The 26,567-nt window shown below is 37.9% G+C and overlaps 3 protein-coding genes across 3 annotated transcripts; 2 read left to right on the top strand and 1 right to left on the bottom strand.

Moving 5' to 3' along the window:
• Nucleotides 1-12,211: 12,211 nt before the first annotated feature.
• Nucleotides 12,212-14,632, top strand: LOC141653550 (E3 ubiquitin ligase PQT3-like). The gene is made up of 8 exons (XM_074461352.1): nt 12,212-12,480; nt 12,570-12,628; nt 12,750-12,818; nt 12,915-13,071; nt 13,158-13,306; nt 13,457-13,627; nt 13,731-14,163; nt 14,339-14,632. The coding sequence occupies exons 1-8, from the start codon at nt 12,227-12,229 to the stop codon at nt 14,508-14,510; spliced, it is 1,464 nt and encodes a 487-aa protein (XP_074317453.1). The 5' UTR covers nt 12,212-12,226; the 3' UTR covers nt 14,511-14,632.
• Nucleotides 14,633-14,897: 265 nt separating this feature from the next.
• Nucleotides 14,898-18,831, bottom strand: LOC141653551 (3-isopropylmalate dehydratase small subunit 1-like). The gene is made up of 2 exons (XM_074461353.1): nt 17,937-18,831; nt 14,898-15,113 (listed from the first exon to the last, which is right to left on the bottom strand). The coding sequence occupies exon 1, from the start codon at nt 18,700-18,702 to the stop codon at nt 17,938-17,940; it is 765 nt and encodes a 254-aa protein (XP_074317454.1). The 5' UTR covers nt 18,703-18,831; the 3' UTR covers nt 14,898-15,113; nt 17,937.
• A 1,744-nt stretch (nt 18,832-20,575) lies between these two features.
• On the top strand, nt 20,576-23,868 carry LOC141652273 (large ribosomal subunit protein eL15-like). The gene is made up of 4 exons (XM_074459806.1): nt 20,576-20,641; nt 21,534-21,700; nt 22,432-22,629; nt 23,393-23,868. Exons 1-4 carry the CDS (start codon nt 20,638-20,640, stop codon nt 23,636-23,638), a joined length of 615 nt encoding a protein of 204 aa, XP_074315907.1. The 5' UTR covers nt 20,576-20,637; the 3' UTR covers nt 23,639-23,868.
• Nucleotides 23,869-26,567: the final 2,699 nt, after the last annotated feature.

The following is a 26,567-nucleotide window of genomic DNA, read 5'->3' as shown; positions in this document are numbered from 1 at the left end:
TATATGAAGTGTTATACATCATTTCCTATTTAATTGATTCTAAAATGCGAAGCAAATGGAATCAATCAAATATGTTCAATTCGATTGAACTAGTCATGAATCTTATCAACATAGGACTCCTTATTTGACATTAATATCATGTAGATTTATCTCCATAAATCCGGATACTAAAGATGTACTATATTTCTCCAAAAGTCTAAAATCATTCGCAATGATCAATATGTCATCCACATATAAGACTACTTAAAATTACCGTAACTCCCACTAAACTCCATGTATAAACACAGTTTCTCGACTTATCAAGAAAAGTTTTATAACATGATCAAAACATTGATTCCAACTCATTGATGTCCTACTTAAGACCCTCTCTTAAGTTTCACATTATCAAAAATCTACAAAACTCAAGACATGTATTGAATACATTCCTTCTAATTGAAGAAGTGGGTTTTTGGATTCACTTGCTATATATCTCATCATAATGAAATACAATCCTTAGACTTAAGCTTCTCAACTAGTGCAAAACCCTTTGCTACCAATCAAGCTTTGAAATCTCTCTTTATTAGTGCAAAACCCTTTGTCACTAATCAAGTCTTTTATTTCGGATTTTCATGGCTTTAAGCCTTGTATTGAGTTGTGACTTAAACATTCTCATGTAAGTCATATGTTCATTACCTTCTAGAACTAATCAACTTGAATCAAACGATTTCTTTGTAAGTTGCAAGCTCTTTACTTTCTAAAAGTAACACTAATTCATCATCTTCAACAAGTGATGACTTTAACCCTTTCGGTTTTGAAGAAACAACGTTTTACACCAAAACGTCTCATGTAGCCAAGAAAGACCAGTTTCTAACGACATAACATTCTTTGTGGCTCTTGAATAATTTCTCCCACTCTGTCTTCTAGAAATAAACTTGTATTTTAAAAGACAGCTTTACGAGCCACAATCCCGTTGTACTCGTGATTATAGTAAGGAAAAATGAGCATTTGTTTCTTTTGAAAACTTACAAACATGGTACCCTACCATTTCATATCTCATATGATTCGTTTTAGATTTAGTGGAAAAATAATTTAGACAAAATGATAAAATTCCCAAAAGGATCAAGTAACTCAAAGTAACTTGATTGAAGTCCAAACCATATCGAATAGCGTTTGAATTCTTTATCCAACCACACATTATCTCATAATACGTGCTAAGAGAGATTAATTTGTGATACTATATCACATTTCATTTGGCTTATATCAAAGTCTTCACTTTGATAATCCCATCACGACTAAATCGTGATTTCTTGAACTCTTTGAACTTCTTCAAAAATTTCTCTATTTACCTTATTAAGTGAACACATTGGTGTTAACTTAAATCGTTCTTAAAAGAAAATGATCAAACTATTCTGAATCAATGATTTACAACCTCGATTTCGTTTTTTAACCAAAAGGCACGAGACATCTTGCTTTGAATACAAGATACGCATATACCATAAGATCTAATGGTTTCAAGAGTACTCGATAACTCTTTCCGTTCATCATTCCAGAATCTAAGGTTCAATCTTGGGTTACCAATTTGAGTCTTGCATCATCTACATGATATATCATTCTTGTTTGGTTTATAATATAATCACCTTGATAATGGGCTAGCCATACATCAAATCATGGTGTATAGGGTCACAAAAGTGAAACCTCTTTTGTATCTTAACAAGTTTATATTCTTATTTAGAGTTTATGCACTTAATAGTCACAATTAAGTACAACTTTAAACCCAAAACCTAGATTGAGTACACAATGACTCTATCTCTCGACATTATTTGATGCTAGTCGTTATATTCTAATCATCCTATGTATCGCATACAATGATGAAAACCTCCACTGGTTTCTAATATTGACGAAGTAGTACTAGGAAAATTTATGTTAATCAAATAATCATTTAAAGAAGAAGGTCCCATTAGATGTCCCACAACTAACTTGTTGATTCTTCAATAATTTGGGGTAGTTTCCTTTCTAGCGTCCAACAATTAAGACAATGGAAACTTTATCGGTCGGGATTGATAGGTTTAGTATTGTTATTCTCAATAACTTTACTTTTAACATTACCTTGTATCAATTCCATTCTAATTTTACTTCTTTAAACCTCATCCTTTTCTTAACGGTTAAGAGAATGCTCCCACTTATTTCAATGAGTCTTTGCTAAGAGAAGCAAAATTGAAATTCATGAAGACTACTCTTCATTTGTTTGTTTAGTCTTAAAACTTTCATTGAAGTGGTTGCGGTATTTTGGTAAATTTTGATTTCCAACAAATCTAGTTACCAAAATGATGTAACGTTTCAAAGTACTTAACTCAATTAAGCATATGAGAAACAATTAATTGTAAGTAGATATGTTAGTCAAAAATCAAAAACCCTTTTGATCACGAACAACTTTTATCTATACTCTTCACAAGAGATCCTTGCAATGGATAATTCGAGGTTTTAGAAGAAAATTCATATTTGTCTTTAGTTACGATGTTTTAATAGAGATTTGAATCAAAAATCGAAATGATATCGTATATGAATTGTGGTAAAGAAATAGAACAATATAATAACGAAATAGTGGAAAACTTAACATTTATCGTTTTATTAATACTTGTAAATAACAAGTAAAGCATTTACATAGTGACCTCTACCCAACTATGATAAATGATTCCAAGATCCAAATTCATATTAACTTGGGGCACGGTGTGCCGAAATACCCCTCATCAATATAACTCGGTGGATTAACTCTTTAATCGATTCTACTTTTAGAACTCTTGGTCGATAAAATTACATTAATATTTATCTTTAGCCCGAAACACATCCGGAAATCGTCGTGAATACTTTCGTTGAGTTCAACCCAAATTTCGAATAAATGTGTCCATGATCCAAACTCATATCAACTTAGGGCACGGTGTGCCGAAATACCCTACATTAACATAAATTCGGTGGATAGACATTTTGTAACACCCCCATACTCCAAGTGCCTTACCAGGACCACCCAGGTAAAAGGATGTTACCATCTCGGTTACCCGAGGCAATGATAATCAAATAAACAATAGAGAAACAACGTTTAAATAGAAATACTTAGTGAAAGGTTACAATCTCGAAGCCAAAGCCAAAAGTACAAATACATGTTCTTAAACTGACTGTTTACTGATCCAATTGAAATGTTATGAAAACTACTAAGCTACAGCGGAAGACTTCTATCATCATATCGTGGCACATCCCAAATACTATCCCGACTCATCTCATACCTACTCAATATCTCGCTCACCATCCCCCGAATGGATCACCGCAAGTTTTAAAACAATAATCGGGTCGGATTATTTACATAAATTATATAACCAACGGAATGTAAAGCAACACAGCTCATACAATCATACACAATCATACACTCCACTCCATCTCCGTCACACGATCGTCCACCGGACTACCGCTGGGGGGGACCGCAGCCGTTCCCACCTAAGCCCCGCTCATCATACCGAGCGATAACCCTGTCCCATTAATGTGCACATCCCCTCCCGTGGCGGGTTCCACGGAGGACGAAACTAGGGCGTGAAGCCACTCCCGCAAGTGACTCCACTCAGCCGAGAACGCATCTCGAGAACCAGAGACAAACAATCACATCCATCAACAACAATCAATCAACAACCGTCATGAAACCAATCAACAAGCACTAATTACAAGACAATCACCACACATTATGTAACTAATACCGAGTAGGGAAACCCTACCGAAAGCACAACAATCGACGATCTCACACCGATATCAAAAAGCTTCCTCTACGAATCCTCCTCCTAACATACAAACATATAATCACTACCAAGCATAACATACTACAAAACCCCAATTCCCCAAATTAGGGTTTAACCAACTTTAAAGAAACATTATAAAAATGGTATATAGGTCTTACCCTTGACGCAAGGATCACAACGGTATAAAGAAAGGTGAAATCCGACCTTCAAAACTCCGGGATTTGCTAACAATGCGATTAAGGTGATGAACGTACTTTGCTTTCTCTCTTGACAGTAATTTAGGTTTTGAAAAGTGTTTAGAACAATGACGGAAAGATTATATACCTTAATCGCATAATTAACAAAACCCGAGAAATAACTCCTCAGAAACCGCTACTCGATCGAGTAGCTAAGGTACTCGATCGAGTACCCCTTACTCGATCGAGTATCATAGTTACTCGATCGAGTACCCAACAGTCGAAACAATTTTAAAACGCAACTCACCCTTACTCGACAGAGTAAGGCCTACTCGATAGAGTACCCAAAGACTTATAAATACGGAGTATTACAGTCTTCCCTCCTTAAAAAGAACTTCGTCCCCGAAGTTCAAACCACAACAAAACAAAGACTCACACTACGCACTCCCGACTCAGCAACCAAAACAAAACTCAACATAAAACATGTTACTAACTCAAACTCACCCACTCAAACGACAACGACCATACCGACACAACATAAAAAGAGTATGAAGCTCTTAAAAACTCTTTGCGATCCTCTCCTACCCCCCTAAAAGAAACAAGGTTACGTCCTCGTAACCAAACATACCTGATCAAAAAGGAAAGGGTAGCGCTCTCTCATGGCATCCTCTGCCTCCCATGTAGCTTCCTCAGTCTCGTGGTTAGACCAAAGGATCTTAAGCAAAACTGTCTCACCACTCCTAGTCTTCCTAACCTTCCTGGTCAAGAATCGCTTAGGTACCTCAAGATATGATAAGGACTCATCTAGCTCTAAGTTCTCCGCCTCTAACACATGTGACGGGTCACTCACATACTTCCGCACCGTGATACATGAAACACATTATGCACTCTCTCTAACGCAAAGCAGTAAAGCCGACGATAAGCAACTTCCCCAACTCGCTCTAAGATCTCATAGGGCCCGATGAACTTCTCTCACTTGCCTTTCTTCCCAAATCTCATAACCCCACGCATAGGAGACACTTTCGGAAGAACCTTATCCCCAACCTGAAACTCTATATCCCGGCGATGTAGATCCGCATAACTCTTTTGCCTATCTTGAGCCGCTCTCATCCGTTCCCGATCATCTTAACTGCTTCAACCATCTCATGTACCATCTCTGGTCCTAGAACCATCGCCTCAAAGATCTGTCGTCCCAACAAATCGGACTCCTGCATCTCCTCCCATATAAAGCCTCAAACGGTGCCATGCCAATACTAGTGTGATAGCTGTTGTTGTAAGAAAACTCTATCAAATCCAACCTCTGTTCCCAGCTACCACCAAAGTCCATCACACAAGCTCGTAACATATCCTCAAGAGTTTTGATTGTTCTCTCAGTCTGACCGTCTGTCGCAGGATGAAAAGCTGTACTCATCTTCAAAGTTGTTCCCAAAGATTCCTGCAACTCTTTCCAAAACCGTGATATAAACCTCGCATCTCTGTCAGACACTATGTCCTTAGGGACTCCATGTAACTTTAGCACATTCTTTCGATAAGCCATAGCCAATTGTGCCTTAGTCCATGTATCTTTCATTGGAACAAAGTGAGCTGACTTGGTCAGTCGATCCACTATCACCCATATCACTCAGGTACCTCTAAAGACTGAATCTTACCTTGTGGTCGTCGCTGTTCCCCTTTAACTCTCTGGCATGTCAAACAACGGGCCACAAACTCTGCTGTTTCTTTCTTCATCCCAGGCCACCAAAACGTGTTCTTTAAATCCTTGTATAGCTTGTCACCACCCGGATGTACTGAATACGGTGTACAATGTGCCTCTATCATGATTGTCTTTTTCAGCTCCTCATCATCAGGGACACACCACCTACCATCGAACCTCAAACTACCATCTGTATGAATAGAAAATCGGGACACTGTCCCTTTCTCTACCAAACTCTCCACTCGACCATCTTAGGATCTCAAGCCTGTTTACCTCGAATATCATCATAAAGATCAGCCGAATCAAAATCTCCCACAAAGATCCCCTCTCTCGCATCATATGTATCCCAAACTTCCCCACCTCATCTCTCAACCTCATCAAACATAGAGTTGTACACAGGGAATGTACACTCTTCCTACTCAAAGCATCTGCAACAACATTGGCTTTCCCTTCATGGTAGATAATATCAATGTCATAATCGCCAATCAGCTCCATCCACCTCCTCTATCTCATGTTCAACTCCTTTTGAGTGAAGATGTACTTGAGACTCTTGTGATCCGAAAATACCTTAAAGGTCGCCCCATAAAGGTAATGTCTCCAAATCTTGAGAGCAAACACCACTGCACCCAACTCTAAATCATGTGTAGGATAATTCTCCTCGTATGGCTTCAATTGCCTAGAAGCATAGGCAATCACCTTACCGCTCGCATCAACACACATCCTAACCCATTCTTTGAGGCATCTCGTATAAACCTCAAAGTTCTCAATCCTTCAGTAATGCTAAGATAGGAGCCGTGGTCAAACGCTCCTTTAATGTTTGGAACGCCTTCTCACAACTCTCATCCCAACGAAACCTGTCCTCTTTCCTCATCAAAGTCACATAGGTCTAGCTATCTTGGAGAAATCTTTCACGAACCGTCCTGTAGTATCCAAATAAACCCAAGAAACTCCTAATCTCAAAGAACATTCTTTGGTGCTTCCCACTTTGTCACCGCCTCAATCTTTGCCGATCCACGCCTACTCCCTCCTTAGAGATCACATGCCCTTTAAAAGCAACTTTCTCCAACCAAACCCACACTTGGACAAATTTAGCATACAACTCATGCTCCTCAAAGTCTCAACACGATCCTCAGATGCTCCTCATGTTCCTCCTTAGCCTTAGAGTAGACTAAGATGTCATCGATAAACACCACCACAAACTTGTCCAAAAACTGTCTAAAGATTCTGTTTCATCAAATCCATAAACACAAATGGTGCGTTAGATAACCCAAACGGCATCACTAAATACTCATAATGGCCATACCTCGACGTGAAAGCTGTCTTTGGTATGTCCATCTCTCTAATCTTCACCTGATGGTACCCCGACCTCAAATCAATCTTGGAAAAGACTGATGCACCACTCAACCGATCAAACAGGTCATCTATCCTTGGCAAAGGATACTTGTTCTTCACTGTCACTCGGTTCACTCTCTCGTAGTCTATGCACAACCTCAAACTCCCATCTTTCTTCTTCACAAAAAGAATCGGTGCTCCCCACGGCGATACACTAGGTCTAATGTATCCCTTCTCTATCGATCATCTAACTGTTTCTGAGCTCCTCCATCTCTTTAGGACCCATCCGGTACGGTGTCTTAGAGATTGGCCCCGTCCCCGGTTTCAACTCAACGGTGAAATCTATCTCCCTCTTCATGGCAACCCCTAATCTCCTCTGGAAAAACATCTCGCAAACTCTCCCACCACCGGATCCGATCAACCGTCGGACTCTCTATCCGGTCATCTCTCACATGGCACAAGATCAAAGGACATCCCTTCCTCGGATAAGACTTCAAAGTGACAATTAATCAACTTAACTTTGGGTTTGACTAGAAACCCACGATAAGACACACTAACACCCTTAGGCCCTCTCAAAGACACTTTCTTCTGATGACAGTCTATCTTAGCTTTATACTTTCCTAACCAGTCCATCCCGACTATCATCTCAAAACCGTCAAAGGAAACTCTAGCAAGTCTACAGGTAGATCAACTTGCCAAACTATCATAGATACATCTCTAAACAGACCTCCCACATGATACGACTCTCCCGAAGGTATAAAAACTTTCTCACTCACGACTCTCATACTCTCAAACCCAACCGTTTAACATGACTCAAGATACAAACGATCGAGAAGCCCCCCGAATCAAACAAAACAAAGGTATGAATACCGTTAACAAGAAAAGTACCAAGATAACATGGGCATCCTCCTCACCGCTTTCTTGTCCATCATGAACAACTTTCCATCGTATTCTCGTCCACCTCCCCGGACAAGATCGGGCCGATGTGGTCGGCTTAGCACCCGACCCCGATTGTTGTTGTTGTTCGTAGTCGGTTTCTCGATAAGAATTACCGCCATTGCGGTTACCGCCACCCCGATAGCTCGACTTCCCGGTTAGACCATGACCCGACGGTATATTGCTCGCATAACTCTGAGCGGGTCCCTAAGAATAGCTCCCCCGAGCCGATCCCTGAAAAGCTCCAGGCATACTCGTGCTCTCATGTCTCTTGTGGCCCACACCGCCACGCCAAAGCAAGTCATACCCCAACTACCATCAAGCTACTCACACGGCCACGCCCGAAGGAAGCCCCAAACTAAACCACGACCCGAAGAAAACCCTCTAGCTTGGTTGTGGTTGCCTTTCTTGTGACTAGACCGCCTCCACCCTCACTCTCAGCCTTTCTTTTCTCACTCACTCTCTCCCGAGCCATCTCAACCACCTCTCGGCTCTCCCGGCTCTCTCATAAGCTTCCTTAACATCGGTAAGGACTCCCACGGGTAACTTATCCATAATCTTGGGTGTCAACCCTCTTTCAAACCTCAGCGCCAGGTTCTCCTCACTCAAACCCATATCCTCAACATACCTAGACTTCTCATTAAACCGCTTGTAATACTCAAGAATCGACATATCGATGTCATCTTAAACCCATCGAACTCCTCTCTCAGCTTACTCCTCACATGTTCCGGTACAAACTCCTTCCTCATAACTCTCCGAAACTCTTCCCAAGGTATAGCAGGTAAGCCCTGGTTCACATACATCTCCCTAGCACTCACCTTCACCGTATCCCACCACTTGCCAGCTGCGTCCCCTCGGGTAGAACGCAGCTTGTTCTACTCTCATCTCATCGGACAATGGACCAGTCCAGGATGTTCTCCATCTCACGATGCCAGTTGTCAAGAAGGTTTGGTTCCCCGGTTCCCGTGTACTCTTTTGGGTTAAACCTCGCTATATAGAGACTGATCTTAGAGTGATCAACCTCCTTATCCTTATTCACTTTCTTTAAAGCCTCAGTGAGAGCATCTTGGTGCTCCAACATCTTAACAACATCATATATGTTCATGGTCTCAGCTCTCGCATAGTACGCGTTTCTCTTGGGCGGCATCTTGAAACTATATAAGAAAGGGTAGACATAAACATACGCACTAGAACCTCAAAACACGAAAACAGAGTGCCTTTAGAACACACTCGATCGAGTGCCCAAACCTACTCGATCGAGTAAGAGGCTACTCGATAGAGTACCCAAGGACTTATAAATACGGAGTATTACACATTTATCACCCACTTCCCCTACGTAACAAGGTTTGTACCCCGGTGTGGCCGAGTGCACTCCCTCACGAAATAGGTTTTCATGGTTTCTACTTTTTGGTAAGGCTAAGTCTCAATTGTTTATTTTTAGCGAGAGGTCATGTCAATTTATTATCTATCACGTTTTAAGTGAACTAAAGCGGTGAACTACGATAATTGTAATTGACACGGTCGATAAACTCGATTAAAATGATAATGTATGTTTTAGTTATGGCGATTTAGCGATGCATGCAACATATAAATAAAATGTAAAGCATAAATAAAATCTTAGTATGGCCTTCCTAAAATAGTAAATCTAATAAACTATTACAAATTTGGAAACCAACTCCTTTGGTCCCTTGAACTTCGGTCTTGGCACGGATCTCGAGGTAACACCGTCTTAATGGATCGCCTTCTTAAGTGGCACCGTCTTCAAGGAACTCCGGATTAAATAAATTACATAACAAATTACATAATTTCCTATTATACATTTGTAATTAAAATAAAAATAAATCTATTAAATTACAAAGCGGTGATACGAGATCACAATAAATTACAACCGAATCGATATTCCCATATATTTCGGGTAATACCAATTAAAACTAAGGCCATACTAAGTAAAATTACATAATTTAAAAATTACATAAAATTAAAATATGACAATCATAAATAAAATGCAGCATTATAATATGTATGAACATGCCCAATTTTATGCTAAATCGCCTTAAAGGAGCCATTATCGTATATTAATCGGTTTTTACGGATTTGCGTGATTTAACCTTTTAAAAATCACAATAATTACATAAAATCATATTTATGTACTAGTTAATTACCCTAACCATCTTAGGACTCAAAATTAGTCTCCACTAACATATTGACAATAATTAACTTATATTTCTTAATATTGTTCATAAAAGGACTTGCAATTACAATATAAAGCCATAAACTTCAAATAAATCATAAAAATTTCAAATAAATTTGAAATTTGAAATTTTTAAACTCATGAACATTCTGGAAAAATACCATGACACTCATAATGTTCAAAAACTTAGGTTAAAAATTTCGAATTTTATCGAGAAAAACAATGTTGCGTTTATCGGATTTATCAATTATAACCATAACAATATGAGAAAAATTATTTTTATCAACTTTTCAATTTTAGATCTGGAATATATGATAAAATTCAACATGTGACGTTTTTCCTTAGTCATGAAGTATGTTTTAGCAATTTTTACTAACTAAAGTCACTATTTATGTGATTTTTCATCAAAAATTCATAAATCATGCATAAAGACTTCATTATAGCCAATTATTTTACACACATCTTGTAAAATTGCATGTGACAACATACTAAATTTCTATGACCAGATTCAAAATATAACTCATATTAACCTATTTTCCATTTAAATTCGATTTTATCTTGAAAAAACCATATTTCGAGCATAAGAACTCATAAAATTATGAACATTTACAGGTCATCTATAGATAATATATGTGAAAATATATCCAAAAACCACTGGAAAAAATGAAGTTTAGCTATTTTTAGTCCAAAAATGACATTTTTATCATAAAATCACATTTTAATGCCACTATAATATAAAATGAACAATAAAAATCCATAAATTAACCAAAATATCCTAAATACATTTTAGGATCAGAAACTTTAACATGCATAATAAATTTCGTGATATATCATAATAAACACAAATTTATAAGTTTTTTTTGTTAATCGTATAACTCGGAAAAACAATAACCGATTTGCATGCAAACAACCTAAGGCTCATGATACCGCTTGTTAGAAATCTATATCTCATTATTTAACGTATTCATATATGTGAGAACTTATTTAGTCATAAAATAATTACAAATCTTATGCATGCAAACTAAATAACAAAAGATGAGAAAATCGTTTTCTCACCATTAAATTTTCGGCCATTTTGGGCACCAACAAGATCTCCTACTTGTTGGTTCTTGAGCTATAATGAATGTTAGGATGATCCTCCAAAAATCCCAAAGTAGAGATTCTCCTCTTAATTGCATCCAAGACTATCCCAAAATCCCACAAAATAACATGTACTAGATATTTGTAATGTGGTTTACCTTAAAATTGATTACTAATACTCATATACTACTACTAGTATTATTAGTGATTGATTTTTACAAATTTGATTCATAAAACTTGATTTTATGAAGAACAAGAGAGAGAAGTTTATTGTTTATCATAAAACATAAGAAGAATGAAAAATTGAGAAAATCTCTCAATATTGTATGCCAAAAACCGGTGGGTAGAGGGCTATAGGCCCCCATTTTCTTTTTCCTTTTTGTCTTCACAAGACAAAATGTGTAGTTCTTTGTCTATAGTGTATCACTATCATGTCATGAAAAATGAATAAGACAAAAGAATAAGACAAAACTTCTAAAATGCCCATCAATTGCACAATTGTATGTCATGTGACATGTGACATGTCGTATGTCATGTTTTAATTTAAAATGCATATTTAACAAATTAAATATCATTTACAAATTAAATAAATCACATTTAACAAATTGACTAGTAATTCAAAATTACTTTCACATAAAATGGTCATTTAAATACTAGTTAGTATAATCCACAACATCTTGTAATTATAACTAACTTATCATTCTCATCTCGCGTGTTTTTAAAAACACCGATTAATTTTAGTAATATAACTTCTTAAATTACTAAATAAAATCTTATTTAATCACATTATAATAAGATGTCATTTTCTCTCTTATGATAATAATTTGTTCAATTTTAAGGAATTAATTAATCAGACGACATACAATTAATTAACCTTTTTCAATTAAGGAATCGTCCTTTAGGTGTGACCTCGAGGATCAATGATCACCACCGTCGCATCGACAAGAATGTCAAAACTCTAGCCAGCCAATCATTACCGATATGTGTGGACCAGTTGACTATATATATAATTTATCACCCCTTTCGTATTCTTGTTATGAGATTTAAATATGTGATCAATATGATCGACAATTGTGATCGCATTATTGTCGGGGACACTTACTCCAACAAATGTAACTCACATTTGGACGATCATTTTCAGTCTGAACCATTGGACTATTATGATGATTTCGGGGATGATATTTACGTGACCACTCCTCAAGTCACTGCAAGAGAATCAGGCATTTTAATGAAGGATTCGACTTCTTTAAGTAAAGCTGATGAGGACAGCAAGATTAAGGCTTTAACTGAAAGTTCTGGTTTAGATTGGCAACGGTGAGTTTTTTCTTCTATCAATGTGGAAGTAACTGCAAATTTCCAGTAATGTTTTCTTTTGTACTAAATTGTTATTGCAATATATGCAGACAAGCTTCTAATGGATTAGTCCAAAGGATGAGTACTGTTAGTGGTGGACGAACTTTTGGTATGTCACTATTGCTTTACTTGCATTACATTTGTTAATTGTCAAATTAGGGCTTGGAGCTCTGGATTTAAATTGAATCGTTTGCGACTAATAATTGAATCGTTTGCATCTTTTTGGTTAGGCCAAGGGTGTGGTTTGCAGCAGAAAACACCTCCACAGGGCTATATATGCCACAGGTGTAAGATTCCTGGTAAGTTCTTGGCACTATATGCTTTTCTCGTTGCATCTTTTTTGCATTTTGTATTATCATTGATGCTTACTATCATGCATAATCCATTTATTTCAGGTCATTATATTCAACACTGTCCAACTAATGGTGACCCAAACTTCGACATTCGGAAAGTAAAGCCTCCTATTGGCCTACCAAAGTCCATGCTTGTACCGACACCAGATGGCTTGTATGCATTGGCTAATGGGACGTCTGTTGCTTTGAAGCCAAATGAGTATGTTTGCTTTGTTTTAGAAAGATTGTCCTATGTTATTTTTTAAGAGATTCTTGAGCTGACATAGCTTATCTGATTGTTAACAGGGCTGCTTTTGAGAAACAAATTGGAAGCCAATCTTCTACTCGATCCATTGTGAATCTTCCACCTGAACTTAATTGTCCACTATATAATGAAGTGATGAAAGATGCTGTATTTACTAGCAAATGTTGTTACAGGAGTTTTTGTGACAAATGTAACTTGTGTAATATAAAGTTCTTTAAGACATCTGTTGTACAAATGTTACGGAGCACTAGAATTCTTCATTTCTTCTGATCAATGTTACCCCGTTCTTGTAATATAAAGTTCTTTAAGACCCCTCTAATTCTTTGTCAATGTTGACCAGGTATCAGAGACTGCATCATTTCTAAGTCTATGTGCTACTGCAAGGCAGAAAATATACTCGCCGATGATCTTTTGCCTAATACAACTGTTAGGGACACAATTAACCGTATCTTGGAGTCTGGTAATAGCAGTACAATTACAGATAATGGTGGGAGTTCTGTCCATGTCGAAGGTATTGTAATGATGATGGTTTTAAAATTATTATATTTTTTTCAATTGTTTTTCTCTTTTGGAAAACTGTACAAGTTTCTGATATCCTCTTTTTTTCGTTGCAGATATGGAGTCTGCTCCCTGTCTTCCACCTAAGTTGCCATCACCTACTCAATCTGATGTCTCAAATGTGGACCAAAGCACCCCTTCAAAAGTTGAAGAATTAAACGTAAAGGAAAGTGTGGAAGTGACTAAAGATACACTTGTGTCGACAAGGGCGAAGGAGCATGTATTACAAAACGATGCTTTTGCTGTTGAAGAAGCTCAAAAAAAGCCACCTGCTGGTCATGCAAGATCAGACATGGATGTAGAGCCAGGTGTGGATGAACATATGGGCCCTTCCAACTTTAAGCCTTATTGGCAGGGACAGCAGCGTCCGCAGGATGATTATATGGGGCGTTTTAGTGGTAACATGCACTGCAATATGGGCTATCATCTAGTGCCTCAGAATTTCGGGTATCCCCCATTGATTCCTTCCCATCCTCCTTGGAGCCAGAGGTATTATGTTGCTCATCTTGTGTTTATTATCACTTGCGTGCGTCAGTCTGTTTTCGCGAGTGTGTAATTTAGAGTGAAATTATGTCTGGCCATTTGTGATATTTTACATGTTTTTGAATATGTGAATTTGTGTCAGAAACTCGGGTTGATGCTAACTTAGTTTCATATTCTGCAGGGATGTTGCTGCAAATTTTTCTGATCATTGTCACCGTGAGAGGGAGAGGTCAAGAGAGAGCGACTCCGTGGAGCGTGATCAGGACTCGAACCGGGAACGTCGCCATAAAAGCATCCACCACCGTCAGTCTGACAGGGACCATGGTCATTATCACCGTAGAATTAAGTGCTGAAATGTGCGAATTATTTCACAAACTTATTGCGTTCTGCATAGCTTTGTAAATCTTATTGTTGATGAAATGTAATTCAAGTGCTTATTCAATCAATATCATAATCAAAAATTTGCTTTTTTTTTTTAATTCCATTTTGTTTACTGCAATGTTCTTGTGTTACTCTATTTATGTTACAATCATTTCAATTTGATCTAATTCGCTACGAATCTGGAAGCAAACCCCTATTTTGTGCCATTGCATTCTACAGCAGACTTATCTTCTCATCTTGATTGTGCCAAGAATCTGCTTAGACATCACTGATAAATTGTGCAAATAATAAACATACAAAGTAATCAGATAAGAATTTCCAAGTAGCCGGGAGTTATATCAATAACAAATGCATAATACTGTCACGAAGCTATCATTCAGGTAGTGGCAATTTTATTGACGGAACAGAGAAAACACAAAAGTTGAGGACGGAGAGTACTCGGCCTAAAACATAATTTGATTAATGACAAATCTTACAGAAATCACAAATGACCCACAAACTACAGGGATACATAATATTATCCTGAGGACAACATGAATCTTCCATAATACTCGCCATCCAATGCTCAATTTAGCCTGTAAGAAAACAGTCTGATTTAATAACAAGTACTGTAGTAATTTTTAGGTTACATGGATTTGGCAAACAATCACAAGAGCTAGATTGCTCAACAAGCACCCAACAATCAAGTCTGTTCAAGTATGTATTCTCATATTTTTGGTTCAAAATGAAATTTCCAAGAGTCATATTCGTGTATGACACTCGAATGTTTGACTCGGGTACTAGAGAGGATATGAAGATTTTGATAAACTACTACAGAAAAAAATATTACAACTACTACAGAAAAAAAAATGTAGAAAATAGGGTTCCTTTTGAGCCTTCTGCAGTTATTCGAGTCATTTGACACACGATATTACAGAAGTCTCATGTGCCATGTTTTATTATCACCGTTCCATCTCATTTTCGAAATCATATCATCACTAATCTGTCCTTTCCATAATCAATACATATAGTCAGCTTCTCCGTCTACTTTCAGCGACAACTTAAGGAGCTCATTAAGTCCCTAACAGACTATACTCTCATTTATCTCAACATCCAAACTCAAAGTAACCCATGTCTTACTCCACTAGCAAGAATACAACCATAGGGAAAGTTAGCTCCTCGTTTCATAAATACCCTCAAAATTGCGACTGGCATCAATCACAAAGAGACTACCGAAGATGTCTTAGTCTAGTGGCTAAGAGGTCCCAGGTTCGATTCCCCCCTCCCCTCTATTGTAATGCGACCAAGTGCGCTCTTCGTTAGACCTAAAAAAAATATCAATCAAAAGAGACTATTCTTTTGGACTTAGTTTCAGTTCTTATATAAGAACACTTCAATGCAATTCAGTTTTGTTCCTAGAAATTCATTTCATTTTGTCCATTCAATTCAAGTCGTATAAGTTAAGTTTCCGAGAACCTTAATTTAAGTCCTACAAAAACAGACAATAAATACCATCAAAATTGCAACTTATCAATCACTAAGGCCCTTCTTCTTTACGCTTTTTAGAGCTGAATCAATCGAATCAATGGAGCCAATCAATCGAGTGAATCGAATCAATGGAGCCGAATCAATCAATCGGTGGAGCCGAGCCGATCAATCAATCAATAGAAATGAAATGAATCAATAAAGTCAATTGAATTTGAATTAATTTGAAATAATCATATTAATATTAATAATAATAATATTTAATATTATTGTTATTATCAATCGTACTAATAATAATATTCATAGTATAATACTATTTATACTAAAATTAATATTTTTAAGAAAAAAAATTATAATATTATACTCCCTCTGTCCCGGTAATTTGTTGTCCTATTTCATTTTGGGGTGTCTCATTCAATTATTGTCCTTTCTATTTTAAGAATGAACTTGATGAGCAATTTGATCATTCACACTCAATTTGGTCCGCTTGTCATTTATAATTGGCCCCTCCTCTTTCCTTGGTCTTTGTGCCAAAACCAAAGGACAACAATTGACCAGGATAGAGGGAGGAGTATATGAATAATCATAAATTATAATAATGAAAAAATAGTAATTTTTTACTAATAATATTCTTAATAACAATAATAAATAATAATGTCAATATTAATAATGATATTCGTAAAAATAATTGTTTCGAATAAAAACACTCAAGTAAGCGTTGCTCGAATCCGGGTCGGGTCAACGCGCTCCTTTCTGATTTATGACACCTCGAACCTATGCTTGCTCTCTCCGAATGGATCTTTCACGCGTAACAAATAGGGCCTCGGAGGGTTCGCACAGGTCCTTCTCGATGCCTTACGATGATCTGGTGGATAGTTGGGACCTTGCTTGAAGCTAAGGTTTCCGTGCCTTCTCATAGTAGCTCGAGTAGTCTTACTTCTAGAGAGAGGAAGTTGTTGGTGAGAAGTATTTTACCATTAATGGGTGAATAATGAGGTATTTATAGATTTCTATGTGTACCTCAAATGATGGTTGGCAAGCATGGTTACCATATTCGCTATGAATACGCCTAATCGATTCGCGATTCGCTTATAGAAAATGTGTTATATGTATTTTCGGTCGCTTGATAGAATTCGCTTTTAACAATTCGTGATTCGTAGAGTATCAAGCGAATCCGTAACCATGTTGGCAAGCGTGTTGACTTGTATGACCCCGTATTGGCTATTGGGTCAAGTCGGTTGGGCGTGCCCCATCAATAATATTAATAATAAATGTTATTAATTTTAATAATAATACCAATAATTATAACAACCACAACAACAACAATACTAATAATAATAATAATAACAATAATAATAATAATAAATAATATTATTATTAACATTAATAACATTATTATTCATTTTAACAACAACAACAACAACAACAACAACATTATTATTCATTTTAATAATAATATTCATAATAATAATAATAAATAAATTATTAATAACATTATTATTAAATATAATAATAATAATAATAATAATAATAATAATAATAAAGAATAATATTAAAAAATAGTATTATTGATAACAAAATTAATAATAACTATTAAATTTAAGATGAGTAAAAATAAAATGAAATTAACTTAATGGAAATGAAATTAATCAATTGAATGGAGTGAAATTTTGAATCAACTGAATGAAAAATCAATGGAATTGAATCAATCAATCGAACATGAAATGATCAAGAGTGAAAATAAAATAAAAAAGAATGGCTAAGACTCTCTTCTTTTGGTCATAATTTCAGTTCCTATAAGCTGACTTGACCTCAATTCAATTCAGCTCCGCTCCCATAAATTCATTTCATTTTGTCAATTCAGTTCAAGTCGTATAAGTTGAGCTTAAAGAAGGAAGACGGAATTTAAAACCATAGAAAAACAGAGAGTAAACCTTAAGAGTCAACAGCAGCAGCAGCAATCATGCCAGATTTTCGAGCAAAAGCGAAAATCCCACCAGCTTCAACAACAGGACCAGCATCACCAATAGGTTTCAACAAATACTCTTTCCCAGTAGTATGATTAATCAACTTATTCTCCCCAAGCTCAACCGTGGCGACATCCCCAGTCGTAAACTCCTCACAAATCCTAACCTCAGACTCAATCGGATAAATCTCTCCGGTCGACACCGAGTTCCTGAAAAATATCCTAGCATACGACTCCGCCACAACAGCTTTAGTCCCGGCTGCGCCAAGCGCAACCGGGGCATGCTCCCTAGACGACCCACACCCGAAATTGTCACCAGCAATGATGATGGAGTACTTGGACTCGAAACTTCCCTCGTCCACAAAGCGAATTGGGTATGTGTCGGGGAGACCGATAAGGGCGAAGGAGCCGAGTTTGCGATACTCGTCCGGGTTTGAGGGGACAAGGGTTAGGTATTCTGCTGGGATGATTTGATCTGTGTCGATGTTGTCGCCGACGACGTAGCAGAGACCGTGGAATGTTGGGGAAGTTGTGGAAGAATCTGAAGCCGAAGCGGAGACGGGTGAAGTTGACCTGATTGAGGTTTTGGAGAGGGTTAGATTGTGGGATTTTTTGGTTGAGGGGAAGGTGATGGAGGAAGAGTTAAAGTGGAAAATGGAGGGGTTTTGGGGAGAGAAGAAGGTGGGGTTTGAAGAGGAGAGGATGCGGAGGTGTGGTGAGATGGAGGTCGCCATTGCAATGGAGGTTTTTCAGAAATGATTTGGAGTTATGTATGTTGGGAGGAGATAAAAATGGAGTTTTGGGCTTGTACTTTGGGGCGGCGCTCTTGTTTCACCCTTCACCTTATTTGTATTGTTTGTTTATAAACCCTTTAGTTTATAATGCGCGGTATTTATAAACCCTTTAGTTTATAATGTACTTCGTATTATTTATAGATTTAAAATTGACATATTATTAATTTTTCATATTGGGATAAAAAATTAAAATGGAAAACTAATCAAAAGAATTGAGTAAAGTCAAGAAATGTGTAATTTAAATGATTTTTTTTTTGCCACAAAACTAATGATCAATTTATAATTTTTCTCAAATAATTTTAAAGATTTTTTTTGTCGTGAAATTAATAATATCAGTTCATAATTTTTTTATACGAATTAAGTACGTGGTAAGTTTTTTTATAGAAACTAATAATATCAATTTATCGATTTTTCATATAAGAATTTTAGATTTATACCAGTTTTGTTTTATTTTAATTAAAAGATTATAATTTAGTTAAAAAAATACTATAATGATTAAAGATTATATCTTAATTAAAAGGTAATAATTTTAATAAAAATATAGTCTTGTTTCCTTATTTAGCCAGATTCCTTTTGGAGGGAAAACTATTGAGAATTTTTATTCTCTTAGTAGTATGGGGGAAGTGTCGGCTCCGGCACGGTTGACTCGATCTAAAAAGGTTAATAACGATTTGAGCTGAGCATTTGAATTGAGCTGAACTGATCTGAAAAGGTATATTTAAACTGAGCTGAAATAAACTGAATAGAGCTCAAATAAGAGTTAATTTGTACAACATATAAGCTGAATTAAACTGAAATAAGTATTGTACTCCATGGTTTGTGAGTTTTGGAATGAAAAGGAGAAAGACTGGTTGAAAAAGTTAAAGTGAACGGAATTGTAAAAAGGAACAAGTAGTAAATGAGTAAATGGATCGTCGACAATTATTAATGAACTTTCTAAACTACCTCTCCCTCACACTTCCCCTTATATTCACATTTTCACAAAAAATCACCATTTCACACTAAAAATTTAAAGAAAAAAAAACTCGTCTCACATAACAACGAAAACAGCGTCTTCAACCACATCATTTCCGTCATCAAATTCAAACATTCAACAAGGTATGTATTCTTTAGTAATTTTATTTTTAATATTTTCTTAGTTTGTATATTTGTGACGAAATTAGGATAGATGTCTTTATTTGAGACGGAATTAGTCGGATTTGCAACGTTTAATTCGAATTTTAAAAAAAATACACGAAATGGGCTGGACGAAGAACATTTTCGTCCAAAACCAGGCCCAGACGAAAAAGTTCTTCGTCCAGAATGGGCCTTGGACGAAGAACTTTTTCGTCTGGGCCTGGTTTTGGACGAAAATGTTCTTCGTCCAGCCCATTTCGTGTATTTTTTTTTTTTTAAATCGAATCAAACATTGCAATTTTGACTAATTCCGTCAACGAATCTATCCTAATTCCGTCTCAAATCAAGGCATCTATCCTAATTCGGGAATTGATCGCTAATAAAACATAAACTTGAAACAAAATTAAATCGTACACTCACCTCGTTACTAGCTTCATTGTTGAAATCCTTATTAAAATCGTTCTCGTTCATGTTGTTAATTGCAAAACCCGCTCTTTTTTTTTTGAGAAACCGTCTTTTTTTTTAGAGAGATTTTAGTGAGACGGATATTGAGTTATGTTATGGTGGGCAAACATGGAAATTGACATTAAATGTCGACGATAATTAGTAAAAGTGTCAACGATCTTTAGCACGCCCGAAGATAAACCCATGCGTTAAGACTAGAAAAGCCTTTGACAATCTATGGTGTCATTTATTTGGGAGAAACCCTAATAATATCACACACTCAATCTCAGCAGCAGGCATCAGCAAACCATCACCATGGGTATCTCTCTTCTTCTCCAGTTCTCCTATCATTTACCTTACTTTCAATCTTAGAGGGCGTTTGGTTGGGGGAATAAGGAAAGGGAAAGAGAATAAAAATGGTTGATTCCTTTTGTTGTTGTTTGTTTGACACAAAGAAAGGGTAACTCATACCCCCTTACCCCCAAAACCATTCTCATCCTTACCCCTCCCTCCTTGGGTAAGCCCATAACCCCATAATCCCTTCTTCCTCCTACTCCCTATTTCCACCACTCCCACCAACACCCACCACACCCTCTCACACCGTTAACCACTGCCACCTATACCCTACACCCACCACACCGACACAACCACCACCAGAGACGCCGCCTGTCCACACTACCCCATATCCTCAACCACTAAACACCACACCAACACCTTCAGTAACTCTCCCACCCCACCAACCACCACCAACACCTTCCTCGGCCACACCACTGCAAACGCCCGACGCCGGCCGCACCAGATCTGGTGTTTTAAGGGGTGGGGGAGGGGTTTTCGAAAGGTTGTGGTGGATTTTTTTAGAATGAATAAGGTTTTTGGGGTCGGGATTGTGGTGTTTGTTGAGGGCGTGAGGCACGGTGATTAGGTTCGTCGTGGGGTACCGTGAGGAAGATCCTCGGCGCCGCTACTTGTGGTGGTGTCGGTGTAGATAATGGTGACAGGTGGTGGGTAATGGTGGTGGGTAATGGTGGATGTTGGCTTTTAATTCCCTTTTCCTCTAATTGTCAACCAAACACCGAAATATAATATGGGTGACCATTCATTTCCCTCTCTTACCCTTTCTTGATTTCATTCTCTTACCTTTTCCCGTACCAAATGCCCCCTTATTGTCTTGATTAATTTAAGAATAATAATTGAAAATGAGGATGAAACAGGGGGGTACAAGTACGTGCAGGAGTTATGGAGGAAGAAGCAGTCGGATGTGATGCGTTTCGTTTTGAGGGTTCGTTGTTGGGAATACCGTCAATTTCCTTCTATTGTCCGTGTCACTCGCCCCACCCGACCCGACAAAGCCCGCCGTCTCGGTTACAAGGCCAAGCAGGTTTACACTTTACTCCCTTCCTCCATCCCATTCATTTCTTTACCAACCTTAACAAAACATAACATTATACTATTTTGGTGCTATTTTGAAATGTGCCTCTGTTTTCTGCATTAAAATACTAGGCATTTAATAATCACATGTTTTACGTGTCGTTGATTTATGAATGGTTTGATGGATAATAGAGAATACGGTTCCCATGCAGTGGCATATTTAGGAATTAGGATTGTGCTAATGTGATTGAAGAAATAGTTGGAACTTTATTTATGCACTCTACTAGTTGCTTCTTTACCACCAAAGGACAACCATACTTGTACGATCAGCGGCCTCAGTAGACTGCGGTGATATCTAAGGCGTGTTTGTGTAGGGTGCTGAAGATGTTGGTGTGCTTTTCTCAAGGTTCTGGCTTGGGTCTGAAAAAATGAAGGCCAATATACCCATATAGAATCAAGTGGAATTACCTGAAATGGAGAAGGTATAGTATCATATGGAATGGAAGCCTGGAAGGCTTATAATTTCTATTTATCTTGAGTCTATATGGGCTTCAATTGAACAAAACACCACTAAAACCACCATTGTTGGTATAAGATTACAATATCATTTGGACTTGAACGCAACACTTGTTCCATTAGGATTCACTTATATCATCTGTTATTTCCCTTATGTTTTGTAGTTAGCCTGATAATTGGAAAAAATTTAAAGGATGTTTTGTGATCTATCTAAATTTTTTGCAGGGGTTTGTTGTTTACCGTGTTCGTGTAAGGAGGGGTGGTAGGAAGAGGCCAATTCCCAAGGGTATTGTGTATGGTAAGCCTACCAACCAGGGAGTTACACAGCTGAAATTCCAGCGAAGCAAGAGGTCAGTTGCTGAGGAGCGTGCTGGTCGCAAGCTTGGTGGTCTCAGGGTCCTCAACTCTTACTGGATCAACGAGGTTTGTTACTTGATTGCTGTCTTGTACCGTATGGTGTTTCCGCTTTTGCTGTCTCTGTCACTAGTGTATGGTTGATATATGTTTTCTGTTACTATAACCAACCTCACTTTGTGGTTGTGAAGGCTCTGTCGTAGTTGAGCCCCTATTTGGGATGATAGAAACTTTCCTGAGTCCCAATGTGGTAGCTGAGGCATTTTTGTAGCTATATATAAGCCGCCAGCTGTTCTTGCTGATGGTTTCAGTATGTTAGGTTGACCCTTCACATCTAAGGTCACTGCCAGTGTCCAAAACAATACTCAAGGATATATAGAATGTTTTGAGGATTTTAGTTCTTGTCTTGAACATCTTTCTCTCTCTATTTCTCATGAAAAACTAGATCTATTCTTATTTTAAAACAAACTTCTCTTGAAGACGTATCATTGCTTCCTCAGTTTAGGATAACATAGTTTTGTCTCTCAAAATTTACCACGTTATGAAGGCTGAGTGCTGACACTCGGATATATACCCAATGCTCATCAGTTGTACAAAGAGTCCGAGTAACATAGGCTTACTACTACTAGTGTTATACTGGTTGTTATATATGTGTGCTGCTCTGCCTCTTTTTCCCCTTAGTCTTGTATGCTACTACTAGTACTACATCTTTGTGTACTCTCCAGGAATGGCACGAAGACTAGTCATTTAAATGTCTGAAATAATCTTAGGCCCAATTATAGATCTCTAGAAAACAGCCTTTAGATTCTAATGCCTACCTTGGTTGATGCAGGATTCCACCTACAAGTACTTCGAAGTGATACTAGTAGACCCGGCTCATGATGCAGTGAGAAACAACCCGAGAATCAACTGGATATGCAACCCAGTTCACAAGCACAGAGAGCTGCGTGGGCTGACTTCAGCTGGAAAGAAATACAGAGGACTACATGGTCGAGGACACCTTCACCACAAAGCTAGACCATCCCGCAGGGCTACCTGGAAGAGGAACCAAACCAAGTCTATGTCCCGTTACCGATAATTTTGGTTATCTTTGCCTTGTCTTTTGCTGTTGGGAGAGTTGTTTTCTATTGTCGATTTAGTGTTGCTATTAAGCTACCAAGGTCTTTGAGAAATTTTCTGGAGTTTTCAAGAATGAAGCTTGAGGCGTCTTCTGGTGTCTTTACTGTTTCTTTTGATAATACTAGCCTGAGTCGCATTGTTGCCTTCATCGGCGTATTCGTCCGAATTAGTAGATTAACAAAGTGGAGACTGTTCTTTCCGGTTTCAGTTTGCATCCAGAATTCCAGATTTTTGGCCCATCCGTTGACAACGTAACACTTGCACAAGAAGAGGTAAGAAAACTTTGCTTGCACATATCTAGTAATGGTGAACAAAAAGATTACACTCAGAAGCGGGGACATGGGACTATGGAAGTTTATAGTGTTGGAGTTAAAAGGAGTCTTTTATTAAAATAATGTGTGAAAATAAAACAGTTATCGTTTTGTCTTTTTTTTTTTTGGTGTTAACCATGAGTTCCCCTTCCCTTACCGACAGTTGGGGCAATCTCCTTTGAGGTATTGAAGACAATTTAATGACTTGACCCCTTCCAAGTTTGGCCTTTTCATTCGCAAGTGTGGAGAATTGAACCCCTAACCACTTATTTAAGATATGAGAGCCCTTACCACTCACACCAGCTAACTTTGGTAATTATCATTTTGAGTTGGAATGAAAGTTATTTATCAAACCAGTGTCCAACTAGCATGGGAGATCCCATACCTAAACGTTACCCTACATTTGATGACCTCATCATATGCCCCACCATTTTTACCTCAACTATCAACCTTATCATCAAGCCACCACCATGGCATATCCGCACCAACCACCACCATACATCACCTAGACTCCACCATGGCATATCCGCACCAACCACCGCCATACATCACCTAGACTCATCGCTCGAGCCGACGTAGTCCCAGACCCACCGCCGGCGCCTACTGTAATACCACGGTTTTATGAGTCTCTGGGTACTCTATCGAGTGGGTCTTACTCTGTCGAGTAAGTGTGTTTTGCGTTTTAAAACAGTTTCTGACCTGTTGGGTACTCGATCGAGTAGCCTTGGTACTCGATCGAGTAAGCGGCACTCGATCGAGTACGTTAGTTACTCGATCGAGTAAGTGTGTTTTACGGGGTTATTTTGACGGGTTTTGCTAATAACGCGAGTTTGATATAAAAAGTTTCCGTCAGTTTATTTCATCATTTTTAACCTTTCTAAACCTTTCAAAATAAAAAGGAGTTACGTAGTTCTCTCGCGTCGCGTTGTTGGCAAATCCCCAAGGCTAGGAGCGTCGGATCATCTTGTTCTTTGCATCATAGTGTTCCTTGCGTCAAGGGTAAGATCTACATACCAATTTTATAGTATTTAGTTAACTTTGTTTAAACCCTAATTTTGGGATTGGGGATTTGTGTTAGTTTTGTGATTGTTAGTAATTATGTGATTATATGTTAGGAGGAGGATTCGTAGAAGAGGAATTTTGATACAGCTGTTGAGACCGTCTGATTGTGTTGCTGTTCCAGGTAGGGTTTCCCTACTCAGTATTAGTCCCATAATGTGTTGTTGATGTGTTGTGGTTGTTGAATACTATCGTAATTGTATTGTGACGGTTGTTGATTGTGATTGTTTGTCTCTGGTTCTCGAGACGCGTTCTCGGCTGAGTGGAGTCACTTGCGGGAGTGGCTTCACGCCCTAGTTTCGCCCTCCGTGGAACCCACCACGGGAGGGGATGTGCACATTAATGGGACAGGGTTATCGCTCGGTATGATGAGCGGGGCTTAGGTGGGAACGGCTGCGGTCCCCCAACGCAGGGCTGGTCCAAGGTCCAGTGGACGATCGGTGACGGAGATTGATTGGAGTGGGTGTGATTGTGTGTGTGACAAAGGTGTGAGTGCTTGTTTCTTGTGTTGTTGGTTTATATAAATTGTGTGATTAGTACTCACCCGTTTAATGTTTTAAAAACTCGTGGTGATCCATTCGGGTGTGGTGGCGATTATTGAGCGGTATGATATGACGCGTATGGGATAGGCCGGGATGAGTCATCACGTGGCGATTAGAAGTCTTCCGCGTGTCGACGATATTTTATAGCTTTGATAGTTTTAGCGATGAGACCGTCGAGAATCTTGTATTTCGATTTTGGTTTTGGTTTTGGTTTTGATCATGTAATCACTTTAAACTATTTTGTTATTTAAATTATGTTTCTTCATTGTCATTTGATTATCATTGCCTCGGGTAACCGAGATGGTAGCACTTTCATGCCTTGAGTGGTCCTAGTAAGGCACTTGGAGTATGGGGGTGTTACAAAATGGTATCAGAGCGACGATCCTGAAACCTGTAACCAATGAACCTAATGAATATAGGGAGTCAAATTAAAATGAACCCGGGGTAAAAGTTGTAGGAGCTAATGCAAAGGCTTGGGAGACGTCCTAAAGTCGCGAACTCGCGAACTCGCCCTACAATTTTGAACCGGTCACCATGGGATATGAGTCGGGATCGCTATGTGTTTATTTTGTGAATTGTGTACCAATATAGTGATGTGTGGCATGAATAAGTGTGATTTTGTATGTTGTTGGTTGAAAGCATGTTGGATGATAGTTGGTTTACCGTGTTGATTGGAATAGTTGGAAAAGTATGTGAGAATGACGAATGATGTGGTGGAAAAAGGAAGTAGTTCATATGTGATAATATGTGATGAATAATGATGTTGCAGGATGAATGATTTATAATGTGTACATACTAGTAACTTGTGATTAGGGGATTTGATATGATTTTACATAATTCTGTTTGCGTAAAGTTAGATAATAAGTTCATATAATTGTCTACTGTGGTATCATATGCACTTGTAGATGAAGAATGTGGTTGAAATAGATGAACTGATTGGAAAAGATGGAGTGTCAATTGCATGAGAATATGGATT

This window comes from Silene latifolia, chromosome 4 (genome assembly GCF_048544455.1).
Source record: "Silene latifolia isolate original U9 population chromosome 4, ASM4854445v1, whole genome shotgun sequence".
Lineage (NCBI taxonomy): Eukaryota > Viridiplantae > Streptophyta > Magnoliopsida > Caryophyllales > Caryophyllaceae > Silene > Silene latifolia.
This window is presented reverse-complemented; position numbering and strand designations above follow the sequence as displayed.